Source organism: Phodopus roborovskii, unplaced genomic scaffold (genome assembly GCF_943737965.1).
Source record: "Phodopus roborovskii unplaced genomic scaffold, PHOROB, whole genome shotgun sequence".
NCBI lineage: Eukaryota > Metazoa > Chordata > Mammalia > Rodentia > Cricetidae > Phodopus > Phodopus roborovskii.
In genome coordinates, this window is record NW_026126459.1 from 5,400,026 (window position 1) to 5,415,707 (window position 15,682).

General features: G+C 41.6%; 1 protein-coding gene across 7 annotated transcripts in view; it reads left to right on the forward strand.

The window, feature by feature from the left end:
* Window positions 1-15,682, forward strand: part of Tnrc6b (trinucleotide repeat containing adaptor 6B) — a 213,842-nt gene that overhangs the window by 153,237 nt on the left and 44,923 nt on the right. For 6 of the 7 annotated variants that reach the window (XM_051189425.1, XM_051189418.1, XM_051189421.1 and 3 more), the window contains 3 exons: window positions 18-39; window positions 8,425-8,769; window positions 11,660-13,996. In XM_051189425.1, the coding sequence (XP_051045382.1) occupies window positions 18-39; window positions 8,425-8,769; window positions 11,660-13,996 (2,704 nt within the window). Of the gene's footprint in view, window positions 1-17; window positions 40-2,377; window positions 2,418-8,424; window positions 8,770-11,659; window positions 13,997-15,682 lie in introns of those variants that run through there. The other variant, XM_051189424.1, reaches the window with a different exon arrangement.

Here is a 15,682-nt window from a genome sequence, read left to right on the forward strand (position 1 = left end):
TTTTATTTGTTTTGCAGGTCACGGAACAAAAAACCAAAGGTAAGGTTTTTATCCTCGTTTTGTGTTTAGATTTCACAGTGCTGCTGACTCATCCTGCAGTGCATTCAGCAGAGAGTGGGTGCACAGTAATTACGGTGTGTTGTTTTTAGTAATGACAAACTAAAAGCACTTAGAATTGTGTTTCTAGTTGGCCTTACATTTTTAGGAAGTAGAAGAGTAAATACTTTGTTTTAAAACTGTGTAATTCATGATTTTGAATTGAACTCTTCTAGAACTTTTAGTAGAACAGTAACAAACCAACTCCTAGTTTCAGGTGAGAATTGCCAAGTGTGTTTACCCATTTTGGTACATGGAATGCATCAACTCTGAAACTGGAATGTCAAATCTAAAATGTTCACAGCCTTCTGAACTGGGGCCTGGGTTGTGTTTTGTTTTTGGGATACCACACTTTGAGTAAGCTAACTCTGCTTGAAAAAACTGATGTGTTGCAAACAGAAGCAAGTGACCTTTAGGTTATTCTCAGTCTAATACTGTCTTTTTCTGTGGTTCTTTCTGCTTTCTTGGTTCTAATTATGTAGTTTTTTATTTTGTTTTGTTTTGTTTTTGATGGTCACTGGATCAGCAGGCCTTAAGAGTGGGAGAGAGGGCTGGAGAGATGGCTCAGAGGTTAAGAACATATGGCTATTCTTCCAGAGGTCCTGAGTTCAATTCCCAGCAACCACATGGTAGCTCACATCTATCTGTAATGACATTTGGTGCCCTCTTCTGGCCTGCAGGCATATATGCAGGTAGAACACTGTATACATAATAAATATTAAAAAAAAAAAAAAATAGAGTTGGGGAGAAAATTCCTTGAGATAATGCTTTCTTTTGACACTTAAACATGTGGTTCTCCATTGGGTGTACATTAGAATAGTTTACATAGTCATGAAAATATACCTAGGCTGTTGCCAGATATTGGAGTATCTAGGCTGGGGTCCTTATAGATGTACCTTGAAGTGTCCATGAAGCCTCATAATATGAAAAACATTGCCCTGATTTAAAAAAAAAAAAAAACAAAAACCAGGTAAAGGTAATGGAGACTTGGATTTGATGAGAGTTCCTTTAATGAGGGGGTGGTTTGGTTTGATTTGGTTGGTTTTATGACTAACAGGCCAAAGCATGTCATTTGGTAATGGAAGACCAATCAAGATGATCCGTCTTCATAGGTCTTTTATCTAAAGATAGCTTTCTTAGGAAGCCTAATTATGAAAAATAAATTCTCAAGTAAGTATAGGTTAATGTATTATATTTCTAATTAAAGTTTTTTCAAAGAAGACTGTCCTGAGACTTCGTAGTGATTTAGAAAGTAAATTGTGAGAAACTGTTGTTATAATTATCTTAATTGGTTAGGAGGATAATGTTCTCCCCTTGTCCAGTCAGCCAGTTCCCAACCCACAAGTAGGCTTTCTTCTAGAAAGATCCATCAAATAATATGTATTTTATTTTCTAAGCCTATTTAGAAGTATACTTTGTGAATGGACTTGGACTTGGGGAACTAAGTATCAAACTTTGAGTGGGGGGTTAGTCTCACTATATAGCTATAGCTATATAGATGTTAACCAAGCTGGCCTTGACCTTACAATGATCCTCCTGCCTCTGTCTCCTGAGTGCTAGGGTTATAGGCCCACATCTGCAGTGAGCATTGGGTGAGAAGATTGGCGTTGTTTCTTGACAAGTCAGGCTCTGTGTTGGTAAAACGTAAAGAATATGTTAGAACTTAGGTTCCTAAGCCTGGCCGTGTAAGCCAGTTTCTGCTTCTAGTCTACAGAAAACAAAGTCCACTAGGCAGTTTTTCTCCACATGGTAATATCAGTACCAGGTCTATTCATGCACACACAAGTCTTAAGAAATCAAACATCTTTTCCTATGTACTTCCTTCTCTTTGGGTCTTTTTCGTACCTACTATAGATGAAATGTACTTCCCTGTCTACTTACTCGTCCTGCTCCCTCAATCACAAAAATTAAGTCACATTATTGTAAAGGGAGGGAGATGAGGCCTAGCTTGGGTCTCCAGGGAATGTATTTGTTAGAACGAGGGAGAAGACAGGAAGTTTTTTTAAAAAAGCATATACATACATACATATGTACGTACATACATACATACATACATACATACATTTCTATTTCTGTTTGAGGTGTGTCAGACTCACCAGCCTTGCTAGGTTTGTTCCATTTCATGGCCAAGTCTTTGTCTTTGTTGGCCACTCTCTACCTCATTCTTTTCCCTGAGCTGACATTTCTGGTTCCTGTTTCTCTCCCCATTGACATTTATCTTCTTAAGTGATCTGCCCTTAACTCTGAATCTACTCTTTCCCCAGCAGAGAAAAAAGAAAAGACTGTGTTGGTGCCAAGTCTTGGGTTGTACAAGGACTGAAGTAAGATTTTTCTATATTTCAGAAAAACAGTGGATTAGTTTTATGTTCTTCCATTATCTTCTGCTATTAAAAACAGTATGGTGAGAATCCCAGAGAGGAGAGCAGGACAGGGACTTCAGTTCTTGAAGACATGGGCTAGCTATACCTACTTATCTAAAGAGAAGAAAAGGCACTTAGGCAAAAATTTAGATTCTTTTCTTTGTAGATACTAAACAGAGGCAAAATAGTTCCTAAAATCAAGCACTAGGTCAGATTTAACTAGGAGAAATTTAACAGGGAAAAGGGTAAGGCTATTGTTAAAAGCCCAATTACACAAACTACATAATGTTTGGCCATAACAAAATTTGGCCATAACAATTTAGCCTTGTTAAAGGGTGCTTGCTATAGGATGATGATTGCCTTAATGAGAGTTATCAGTATGGAATGAAATGAGTGGTTTCTAAAAACTAGCATGACCTTTAGTTGCTACAAAGTATCCAGAGTGGGAATTGCAGGTCTATAGACATCAGTATGGAAGGGAAAGCCTCCAAGCACTATGTACAATTTGGGTCAGGTTGGCCAAGAAATTTATTATAGGCAGATTTAAATGTGTGGGGTTCTTTAGCTCTCATGTCTTCCTAACTGGGGACCCTCAGGTAGGGCTCTGGTGGCTAGAATAGAACATGTCCATAGTAAATAGCTGGGGTTTGATTTGTTTTTTCCAATGAGGCTTATTTGACCCCAGAAATACCAAGCATGAGTCAAAGAAGTGGGGGACAAGCTTCTCGCTTAGTGGGCCAGTTTTTAGATACTGTGGTTCAAAGCACTAAATCATAACCTTACGCTATACCCTACTGGCGTACATCTTAAGGGAAGCATTTTTCATGACCATATCTTAGTTGTCATTTACTACACTGCTTTCTGAGGTTTTTTTCCCCCCAGGAAGCATAATATAGTGAGGGCATGACTCAAATATACTACCTACAAGGCCCCCAAGCTATAGAGGCACTTGTGTGTTCTAATAGGTGGGAATATTTATTTAGAAATGGAACCAGGGCCAGTGAAATGAATCATTGGGTAAAAGTGTTTGTCATTCAAGCCTGATGATCAGGGTTCAATCCCTAGGTTGGTGGTGGGAGAAGAAAACAAACTCTCAGAAATTGTCCTCTGACCTCTACACATGTTTTCTAGCATGTACCCACCTGCATTACCGCTCACATAAATATGCATAAACAAACAAACAAACAAATAAATAAATGGGGAGATAGAGAGAGAATTGCCTGTCTCTAAGATAAGTGAATATGAGCTGTTACAAAACATGTACTTGGATAAGTGAGTGCCAGATTCTCATGTGGAAGGGAATGAGGATGGACAGTGCCTGGATAAAACAGTGGTGATAAAGAGGAAGGAAGTAGAGTTGAGCTTTGGGTTTCTAGAGAATGGTGTGTGTGTTGGGTGAGGACAGATGGAATCTTAAACACCTCTAGGCTGGAGCACAAGTTTGATAATAACTTCACTGTTCTAGGAGATAATGGAGCTTAGACCTGGGGACCAAGTTGGAGGGGAACAAAGAGGATAAAAGAGACCTAAGTTGGAGATAATGGTTCAGGAAACAATTACACAGTGATTATTAAAGCTTCTGCAAAGGAGTGTGTTCTTAAACAGTTCAGTGTGAGATGTTGGCAGCCCCACCTGTTTGTATGGGTAGATGGAGACAACTATATCCTCAGGTGTCTCTCTCTCTCTCTCTCTCTCTCTCTCTCTCTCTCTCACACACACACACACACACACACACACACACACACACACAAATACATGGGATTTAAAAAGAAACACGAACTTAAAGATGTAAACTCAGTGCTCGGTGTTGTGACTTGTACCTGTTATTCCACCCAGACTTGAGAGACTGAGGCAGGAAGATGGTCAGGAGCTGGAGGCTGGTCTGAATAAAACTGCAGAATAAAGCCTGTTTCAAAATTCCAAAGTGAGTGAGTGTGTGTCTGTGCATGCACATATAGCTAATGGCCAAACTAGCTGCCCTTTGGAAATTATAATTAAAAGGATGTTCTAAAGCAAGGGCTGCTACTGTGTCCTACAAGCCAAATCTGACCTGCTGCTTATTTCTATACTGCCTGTGAGCAAAATGAGTTCTTTGTATTCTTCAGTTGTTTCAAAGAACAAGGTCTGTGAGAATATAAAATTCCTGGGTCATCATCCCTGAATAAAGTCTTATTGAAGCACAGCCACAGTCTATGGCTACTTTCACTCTTCTAATACACACTTGAGTTGCTGAAGCTAAAACCTTATGCATACTTGCTCCACAGTATGGAGGACCCCAAAGAAAAATGGGGAAGAATTGAAGAGCTATCCAGAGTAAATTAAAAAAAAAAAAAAAAAAAAAAAAAAAAAACAGTAGTCAGGAGCTGCAGGCATGACAAGTGTCCAGTGCCCTCTAGACTGGCAGTGAAGTGAAGACACTGGTGACTGGAGGAGGAAGATGTTGAGTACAGAAGCCAGTGTGTGAGTGGAAAGTGAAGAAGTAGAGATAGTGGTGAAGGTCACCCGTGTAGGTCAGCCTTGGAGATATTCAGTGGCTAACCAAAAACAGTATATTTTCTTTAGCTCTGTTTTTTTGTTTGTTTGTTTAGTTTTAATTTTGTTTTTATTTTACTGGGGATTGAATCTAGAGTCTCTTGTTCACCACAGAATTACATCCCTATCCCTTTCACATTTGTAGGTGAGGTCCCATTAAGATGAAGGAAATGGTAGCTTTTATTGGTTCTGTGCACTTGTTGGGTCTGTTGTGCAAATATACAATTCAAAAACTTTCCATGTTCAAACATTTCTTAAAGAACTCATTTCATGGGAAAATGGCACCTTGCTGATGCTTTCAGAAATGAGGACAAGTAGAACCTGAAACTGCCAAAAAAAAAACCAAAAAACCAGAATTTGTAAATTAAGAGAATAAGAAGGAGGACAATTCAGTCAGTAGAGTATGTAGTTTTTAAAGAATACTAGTAGAAATTAGAAAAATGGGGCACAGTATTATACAGTGTTTTATTTCCTGTGAGACAGAGACTTTGGTTTGGTTATTGTTTTGGTAGAATTGAACCAGAGTTGAGCTAGGCAGCCACATCAGCTCCTAAAGCATACTTAGGCTCTCTCTGGAAAAGAAACTAAGACCTTGAGGCTTTTGAACCCCAACACCTATTTGGTTCAGTGGCTAGAGTAACTCATTTTCTAACTATTTATGCTTCAGCCTACAAATCATTGCCATTGAGAAGAGAGGCCTGACAGGCAAGACATTCAGACTTGGTACTCTTTGTCTAACACCTGACATTCTGGAGGTACATAAATTCTGATGTCTTAGCTTTGAACTTGGGGAATCAGAAAAAGTTTGTCTGCTCCTACCTAACAGTTCCTCCAGTAGATGTCAAGGGTTTTGCTTGCCTTTAAATGTTGGAGACTGAATTTATTTATTCTGTGTGTATGTGTGGTCAGAGGACAACTTGCAGGAGTCATCTCCCTCATTCTAGCATGTGGGTTCCAGGTATTTTAGGCTTGGTTACAAGCATCCCTACCCACTAAGCCATCTTACTGTCCCTCATTTGTTTAAAGTTCATAAAGACGTATAATAAAGAAAATAGTCAGCTAGGTGGTGGTGAAGCACACCTTCAATCCCAGCACTCAGGAGGCAGAGGCCAGCCTTATCTACAGAGCTAGTTCCAGGACAGCCAGGGCTGTTATACAAAGAAACCATCTTGGAAAAGAGAAAGAAACAGAGGGGAACTGAAGGAGGAGAGTTCTGGCCATGCCCTCCAGCACAGTTTGCTTTTCTAAGTCCTGAAATTTCAGCAACTGGGGCTCCAGAGATAGCACCATGTCAGAGGAACAGTAGTGGAGTAAGGTGTCCCCTCCCCCGCTGGTCTGGTCCCACCACCATGCCAGCCCCAATTAACACACAGAGACTCTGTATTTGATATAATGCTGTTGCCCAGGTACTAATTTCTTATCAGCTAGCTCTGTCTTAAATATTAACCCATTTCTATTAACCAACCCATTTCTATTAAGTATTTCCACATGGTCTCATCTTACCAGAGAGTGGGGCCGGTGTTCTGCTCTCTCCAGTCTCTACATGCTGACCCTCCTCACTACTTCCTCAAATCCTCCTTGTCTCCTAGTCCCACCTATCTTGCGTTCCTATTGGCCAACAGTGCTTTATTCATTAACCAGTATGAGAAACATATTTACAGAATGACATCTCCCTACAGAATGACATCTCCCATCATGTTCTCATTATCACATCTGTCTTGTCTTTAATATGATTGGGAGAAAATGCCACATGGGGGTTGTATAAGGATTTTTGTACAATGTATAGCATCCACCAGGGTTTGGGATTCAAGCAGCTGTGTGTGTGTGTGTGTGTGTGTGTGTGTGTGTGTGTGTGTGTGTGTGTGTGTGTGTGACTGTCTTATTTACGAGAATCTTATCATGTGGGCAATCTAGTTAACATAGAGTAGAGGTCCTAATCCATTTATAAAAGGGCAACCTCACAAACTAGCTGCAAAAATATCCAGCTAACTTTCCAGAAACAAATATTTCATTTTACAGTTATTTGTCCATCATCTGCTGTAGGTTCTGCAGAGGGCATTATGTTAATATTAGATGACTGGCTTAGGTTTTTATTCTGCTCATCACATTACAGCCAACTCCCTTTTACTGGGAAGCCAGCACTATATTGTGATTGGCTAAGAATAGACATATGAGTTGCCTGGAACTTACTTCAGCCAACTATTCTTTTCTCCTGTCACTCACAGTATTCAGTGATGTCCAGGGGTGGCTAGTCTGGGCCCCTGTTTTCTGATGATGTATCTCTCTCCTCATAAAGGAGCCGACTAAATGGCAACATGCTGGCCCAGCATCATTTCAGCAGTCAAAGCAATACTGCTACCAGAGCAGGCTGGCAGGGGTTGGGCCTCAGATTATTTCTGTAGTACTGCCAGCCTCTGTGTGCTGGGCCGATTTTATTGCAGAAGTGGATGATCTTTTTTCAAGAATAAGTACTGAGTTTATAAAAGAAAAGAAATGTAGAGTTGTGGTCTTCTGCTAGGATAAAGACAGAAGGTGCAGAGCTAGGAACCTCTGTAAGCAAAGGTTGAGGTAGGTAGGAGCCAGTAGGTCCAGCAGGGTGTAGTAATTTCATGGTTGCTGTGCAAATTCCTATGCTGCTTGACATTTTATATCAATGAAAAGACTAAAATGGATTTTATAAAATAAAAGCTGAAAGATTTCTAATGTTTCTGTTGTATAAACTGTCCCTGATAAGCCTTCGCATCCAGGTGACTATAGGCACCAAAGCCAAGTGGAATTTTGTGATTCTCTAGATCTGTAGTCCTCTGTTGGTGCCAACAGGGAGAGAGGTCTATAAGCAGAGATTTCACATGTAATTCACTATGTTGGAGGAACATGGGGAAACTTTTCTCCACTTGCCTAGTTAGGAACTTCAGAAAAGTTCATAGAGGTCTTTAAAGATGTGGGGTTGTCTACAAGTTATCTCAGAGTGTTGCTAACAAGCCTGACAACCTGAGTTCCAGCTCTGGGACCCACATAGACAGACCCACGTCCCTCAAGTTGTCCTTTGGCTTCCATGTGCTTACCATAGAATGTATACACACAGAATAAAAGGAAATTTTTTTTTCCTTAAGAAATCGGAGGATAGGAAGGTCCCTTGGGCTACTGAGGACTTGGGCACAACCATTTCTACCTTCCAGGATTTGAGAGGTGGTTGTTTCATTCCCCATTTAATTGACCTAATGTGCTATTTTTGATTCTTTGTTACTGTCATCTGCTGCCACCACTCCTACCTTAATAAAATGAACATTCTGGTAGGAATTTTCAAAGACTGTCCTTTTAAGAACAGAATGAAAGATTTGTCTTGTTAGAAGAAGAGTCTCATGTGAGCTTCCTTTAAAACAGACTTTAGAAAAAATATTTAATTTCATAGATTTTCCTAACTCCTCTCTTTCAGTGCCCGAAGTGACGAAACCAAGTTTAAGCCAACCAACGGCCGCCAGCCCAATTGGCAGCTCTCCATCGCCACCAGTCAATGGTGGCAACAATGCCAAAAGGGTGGCAGTGCCGAACGGACAACCGCCAAGCGCCGCCCGCTACATGCCTCGGGAGGTGCCACCGCGATTCCGTTGCCAGCAGGACCACAAAGTGTTACTAAAACGTGGGCAGCCCCCTCCACCGTCCTGCATGCTCCTTGGGGGTGGGGCAGGGCCTCCTCCCTGCACAGCACCTGGAGCAAATCCAAACAACAACGCACAAGTGACAGGAACGCTGCTGCAGAACGAGAGTGGGACTGCGCCAGGTAAGACTTCAAGTACCACCTTCAAAGGAAGAGAAAACATTTCCTTTGTTGATTTCCTGATAGCAATTCCACGAAAACCACTGCTAATATAGAGAGTTGTGCAGAAGACAGGAGAGGATTCCAGCATAAAATGTGCATAGCACATTTGGTATGTATCTTGGTACATGGTTATGGTATCTTGACATGAAAGGCTAATAATAGCATTCTTTACCTCCTGGGTTCTGTGGTTCCTCGGCTGTGTTCAGGAAGTGAGACTTACACGGGGCTTTTTCTAAATCTTCCAGAATCCTATGTCCCAGAATGACCACATGGGTTGTTGTATAGAATCTGGAGAGAACACCAGATAATACCATTCTATAGTTTTTAATATTTTTTTTTCCTCTCCTTGTAAATCAGTGTTTAATTTTATAGTCCCGGATTTTTGTTTGTTGGTTTGGTTTGGTTTTTTTGAGACAGAGTTTCTCTGTAGCTTTGGAGCCTGTCCTGGAATTCACTCTATAGAGTAGGCTGGCCTCAAACAGAGATCCACCTGCCTCTGCCTCCCGAGCACTGGGTTTAAAGGCATGTGTCACCACTGCTTAGCAGAACCCTGGATTTTGAGCTTTGTTAAGACACTGTAATATAGACATGAGAGTTCTTTCTGTCTTTTGAAACAGCATCTCTGATATAGCCCAGGTTGGTATCAGACTCATGATCCTCCTGTCTCAGCCTTGTGGAAGTGTGTGCCACCAAGAGTTTTTAATAAGAGTTACAGCAATAAATAGCAAAGAGTTTCCAGTCCCTTAAAAAAATAAATAATATGCCTTTTTAGGTTATATTAAAATTTAGATCTTGAGTTAAACAGAGAGAGCTCAGCAGGTAAAGGTGGTTGCCACCAAGCTCATCGGCCTGAATTCCATCTTCAGGCCCCATCCATGTTGTGGAAAGAACTTACTCCCAAAAGTTGTCCCCTGACCTCCACATGTGTGTCATACATAGCATACATACATACAAATAAGTAGGTAAAGGTAATTCTAAAAATAAATTTTAAAGAAAAAGTAGATTTCTATATCATTAAGCATAGGCAAGACCAGCACACCTATAATCCCAGCACTCAGGAGGCAGAGGCAAGTAGATCTCTGTGAGTTCAAGGCCAGCCTGCTCTACAAGAGCTAGTTCCAGGACAGGCTCCAAAGCCACAGAGAAACCCTGTCTTGAAAAACCAAAGAACAAAAACAAAAAAAGACTCTGTGCTTCCTCATGTATGTGTAGTGACAGGATTTCTCTGTAGGACTGGCTGTCCTGGAATTCTCTTTGTAGACTAAGCCAGTCTCAAACTCACAAATACACCTGCTTCTGAGCCCTGGGATCAAAAGCATGCACCACTACCACCTAGTAGAAACATAGATAGATATATAGACAGATATTTATTTATTTAAGATTTTATTTATTTGTTATGTAACATTGTTCTACCTGCATATCTGCTGGCAGATCAGAAGAGAGCACCAGATCTCATTACGGATGGTTGTGAGCTACCGTGTGGTTGCTGGGAATTGAACTCATGACCTCTGGAGAAGCAGCCAGTGTCCTTAACCTCTGAACCATCTCTCCAGCCTTCTATTTTACTTAATGTTGTTTTTAACTCATATTAACTAAAAACTTCTTGGTTAATGGAGAAATTAGTTTAGAAAAAAATACATTAAAAATGTTATCTCCCCACACACACAGTAAAAATGGTACATTCTACTGAAATATGTGCTGAACAGTGCTGATTTATCATATTAATCTCCTTGGGAGTCTGAACCTATCTGATTCCTACTCCTGTATCTCGGCAGCTAGCTCAAGGACAGTCACCAATGAGCAGAGGCTTGTTGAGCAGAATGCATAGGTCACTGTAATGAAAAGATCAGTGTGGGAAAGAAAGGATGTAAACAGAGGGTTACCACACTAAGGAGAATGGATCATGATGCTTGAAATATGTCCATAAAAATGAATAAATCTCACTATGTGGATTTGAGAGGAAAAAAAAAAAAAAAACAATAAACCCAAGCCTAGAGTGGTGCCAGGGTCAAAAGGTGTATTTATGGACTGTTAGGCATCTTTGTGGAAAGTTGTATAGGCTGCACTAGGAAGACTGGTTGGCATTAGAACATCTTGGTGAAGCCAACCAAGGGGTTTGCTTTTCTGTACATTAAGGGATTCTTGAAGAACCAAACGGGTGTTTTAGGAAAACCACTCTAGCCACAAGTGTTAAACCAGCTTGAAGAAACTTAACACATTTAAGGTCTATTGCATTTTCTCAGGATACAAGAAGGTCCTTCTGTGTCAGCAGGAGTGACAAGTAGTTAGCTTTGAAAGCTGGTGTGGAGCCAGGTGGTAGTGGCACATGTCTTTAATCCCAGGGAGATAGAAGTGGGCAGGTCTCTGTAAGTTCCAGGCCAGCCTGGTCTACAGAGCTAGTTTCAGGACAGTTAGGGCTGTTACACAAAGAAACCCTTTCTCCAAAAACCAAAAAAAAAAAAAGAAAGAAAGAAAGAAAGAAAGAAAGAAAGAAAGGAAGAAAGAAAGAAAGCTGGTATGGAGTTAGCAGAAACCAATGACAATATATTAATGGCCTGAGTTCAGTCCCTAGGACACACATGGTATAAGGAGAAAACCAATCCCAGCTAATTATCCTCTGTTCTCCACACTAGTACCATGGCATGTTCTCATATTGTATATGTGCATGCATGTGTGCATACACACACTTTAAAGAGGTGACGCTAGACACTGTTACAATCCCACAGGAAGATGGACCAGGTAGACAAGCCAGTCTAGGAGAGATATAGTGAGCTCTTCTGGGGCAGTCAGAACTCCAGGTATCGATGACAGTGTATGTGCATCTATGGCTGACAGATAATCTCTTTTCCAGAGACAACCCTTGGAGGTGCTGCTGCTTCAAATTATGCAAATTCCACTTGGGGCCCGGGAGCCTCCTCCAACAACGGCGCCTCCCCCAACCCAATTCACATCTGGGACAAGGTGATTGTAGACGGGTCTGACATGGAAGAGTGGCCTTGCATTGCCAGCAAAGACACTGAATCTTCTTCCGAAAACACCACCGATAACAACAGTGCCTCCAACCCTGGCTCTGAGAAGAGTACTCTGCCAGGAAGCACCACTAGCAACAAAGGCAAAGGAAGCCAGTGCCAGTCTGCAAGTTCTGGAAACGAATGTAATCTTGGGGTCTGGAAGTCTGACCCTAAGGCTAAATCTGTTCAATCTTCCAACCCTACTTCAGACAACAACAGTGGACTGGGAAATTGGAGGAATGTGAGTGGTCAAGATAGAATTGGACCTGGCTCTGGCTTCAGCAACTTTAACCCAAACAGCAACCCATCTGCCTGGCCAGCATTGGTCCAAGAAGGAACTTCTAGGAAGGGGGTGTTGGAAACAGAAAATAGTAATTCCAGTGCACAAGTGAACACAGCAGTTCAGGCATCCAGGGAACAGCAGTCAAAGATGGAAAATGCGGGTGTTAATTTTATTGTCTCTGGCAGAGAACAGGCTCAAATTCATAACACTGATGGACCAAAAAATGGAAACACTAACTCCTTGAACTTAAGTTCACCAAACCCCATGGAAAATAAGGGAATGCCCTTTGGGATGGGCTTGGGGAACACCTCCAGGAGCACTGATGCCCCTTCACAAAGCACTGGAGATCGAAAGACTGGGAATGTTGGGTCTTGGGGTGCAGCTAGGGGGCCTTCTGGAACTGACACAGTCTCTGGACAAAGCAATTCTGGAAATAATGGGAACAATGGAAAAGACAGAGAGGACTCCTGGAAAGGAGCTCCTGTTCCAAAATCAACTGGGTCAAAAAATGATTTGTGGGATAGTAATAGGTCTACGGGTGGGTCCTGGAACTTTGGCCCTCAGGACTCTAATGACAACAAATGGGGTGAAGGGAACAAAATGACATCTGGGGTCTCTCAGGGAGAATGGAAACAGCCGACTGGGTCTGATGAGTTGAAAATTGGAGAATGGAGTGGTCCAAACCAACCAAATTCTAGCACTGGAGCATGGGACAATCAAAAGGGCCACCCCCTCCCTGAAAACCAAGGCAATGCCCAGGCTCCCTGTTGGGGAAGGTCTTCCAGCTCCGCAGGAAGTGAAGTAGGAGGTCAAAGCACTGGAAGCAACCACAAAGCAGGAAGTAGTGACAGTCATAATTCTGGCCGTCGGTCATACAGGCCCACACATCCTGATTGCCAGGCTGTCTTGCAGACTCTTTTGAGTCGAACTGATTTGGATCCCAGGGTGCTCTCAAACACTGGCTGGGGCCAAACTCAAATTAAGCAGGACACAGTGTGGGATATTGAAGAGGTGCCAAGGCCTGAAGGGAAATCTGACAAAGGAACTGAGGGGTGGGAGAGCACTGCCACACAGACCAAGAACTCAGGGGGCTGGGGAGATGCACCCAGCCAAAGCAATCAAATGAAGTCTGGATGGGGGGAGCTCTCAGCCTCGACCGAGTGGAAGGACCCCAAGAGCACAGGAGGCTGGAACGACTATAAGAACAACAACTCTTCTAACTGGGGAGGACGAGCAGATGAAAAGACACCTTCCTCTTGGAATGAGAGTTCCTGCAAGGATCAGGGGTGGGGAGGTGGGCGCCAGCCCAGCCAAGGATGGACTTCTGGGAAGAATGGTTGGGGTGAGGAGGTTGATCAAGTAAAAAGTAACAATTGGGAAAGTTCAGCAAATAAGCCTGTATCTGGGTGGGGTGAAGGAGGGCAGAATGAAATTGGAACTTGGGGTAATGGTGGGAATGCAAACCTAGCTTCAAAAGGTGGGTGGGAAGATTGCAAAAGATCCCCTGCATGGAATGAGACAGGTAGACAGCCCAATTCCTGGAATAAACAACACCAACAGCAGCAGCAGCAGCCACCGCCACCACAGCCAGAGGCTTCTGGTTCATGGGGAGGTCCACCCCCACCACCTCCAGGCAATGTTCGACCTCCTAATTCCAACTGGAGCAGTGGGCCCCAGCCTACAACTCCTAAGGATGATGAACCTAGTGGTTGGGAGGAGCCATCCCCACAGTCAATTAGCAGAAAAATGGACATCGATGATGGCACTTCAGCTTGGGGAGACCCTAACAGTTATAACTACAAGAATGTAAACCTATGGGATAAGAATTCCCAAGGGGGCCCTCCGCCTCGAGAACCAAACCTGCCTACCCCAATGACTGGAAAATCAGCATCAGGTAGGCACCCATCCATCCACCCTTTTTTCATAGGTTTTAGTAAAGAAAAGAAATCCTGGGCTGTAGAGATAGCTCAGAGGTTAAGAGCACTGGCTGTTTTTCCAGAGGTCCTAAGTTCAGTTCCCAGCAACCATATGGTGGCTCACAACCATCCATAATGAGATCTGGTGCCCTCTTCTGGCATACATGCAGGCAAAACACTGCATACATAATAAAAAATAAATCATTAAAAAGAAAGAAAAAAAAACCCTAGTCCAAGCCCTGTTAAGGTGCATCTATTTAACCTAATCTGAGGGTTGCTCCTCTTGTTCCAGCTTTGTTGCTCTCATAACAAACATCTTTCTGCAGAGCACTAGAGATGGCATCTGCTCTAGTACATTACAGTTGCCTTTCTTGGTACAAGGAAAAGATGACAATATTCTTGATCCCTAGAATAATAATTATTATTATTAGTGGTTTTTAAATAACTATTATTATTAATGGTCTTTCCAAGACAGTGTTTCTCTGTGTAGCCTGGCTGTTCTGGAAATAATGCTATAGAGTAGGTTGAAGGATCCCCCTACCTCTGACTCCCAAGTGCTGAAATTAAAGTCTTGCACCACCATCACCTGGCTACATCCCCAGAATTATTTGTCCGCAATTTTATTGTATAATTTTTTAAAAAACAACCACCAAACAGCTTATTCTTGCCAAACCAACTACTCCTAGTTTAAGAATAAAAGAAGAAAGAGATCTACTTTCTTTCTTTCCCTCCTGACTCTACCTGTGAACCCACCCTCTGTGCTTTTACCCCAGCAAAGGAGAGCATTCTGGTGTTCTTTCAGAAGCCATCATAATGCTATATCACAGCTGGTATCTGGACATTTGGGGGTCTCCAAATTTATTAATTTTTATGGTTCTGGAGCTTAAACGCAGAGACTTGTACATGCTAAGTACTCTATATTCCCAGTTCCTTCCAAGTGACATAATGGTTGGGTATAGAAAAGAATATACTTAAAAGATGATCTCAGGACAATCAGATATTAAACTCTTCCAATAGCTCTTAATTCTGTTCTCAGTTTGGCCAGAATGTCCCTGTAAAACTCACCAATTTAGAAAATGTACCTTTCAGGGGTTCTTTTTGGTTTTAGTTAAAATTAATCATAATGTAAAGTTCCCAGTATTCAAAGTGAATCTAGTTTTTAAGTAAATGTAATTAGAAACACTATCATGCAAAGTGACTGTTTTCAATTATCTCCTTTTTTAAAAACTAAAAAAAAAATAGAGACTACTCTTTAACTTCTTATCTAGAATCACATTTGCTAATGCTTTAAAATCTTGTGGTTACATAGTAAAACTCTTCAAACTGCACAGAAAAGCAAAAGATAATAAAGGAGAGACTCTTAGCCTCTTAGGTTTCCTGCTGTAATCTCTCAGAATTTGTTTTATTCATAAATCTTGCTCTTATTTATTATAAGCTTTATTTTATTTTCTGTTGTTTGTTTTTTCTTGTTTTGTTTTGTTTTACAGAGAGGGTTATATTTTTATAGTGTTCATCTTGCTTTTTTGTAGACTTTTTGGGGAAAAAGACGGGAATCCTGAGACTGGATCCCAGTGCCTTTCCCTGGTAGGCAGGCAGTATTCCTTAGTTGTATCTTATGTTTAAGCCTTTTGTAGCACATAACAGTTCTTTCTCTTAATTGTTTC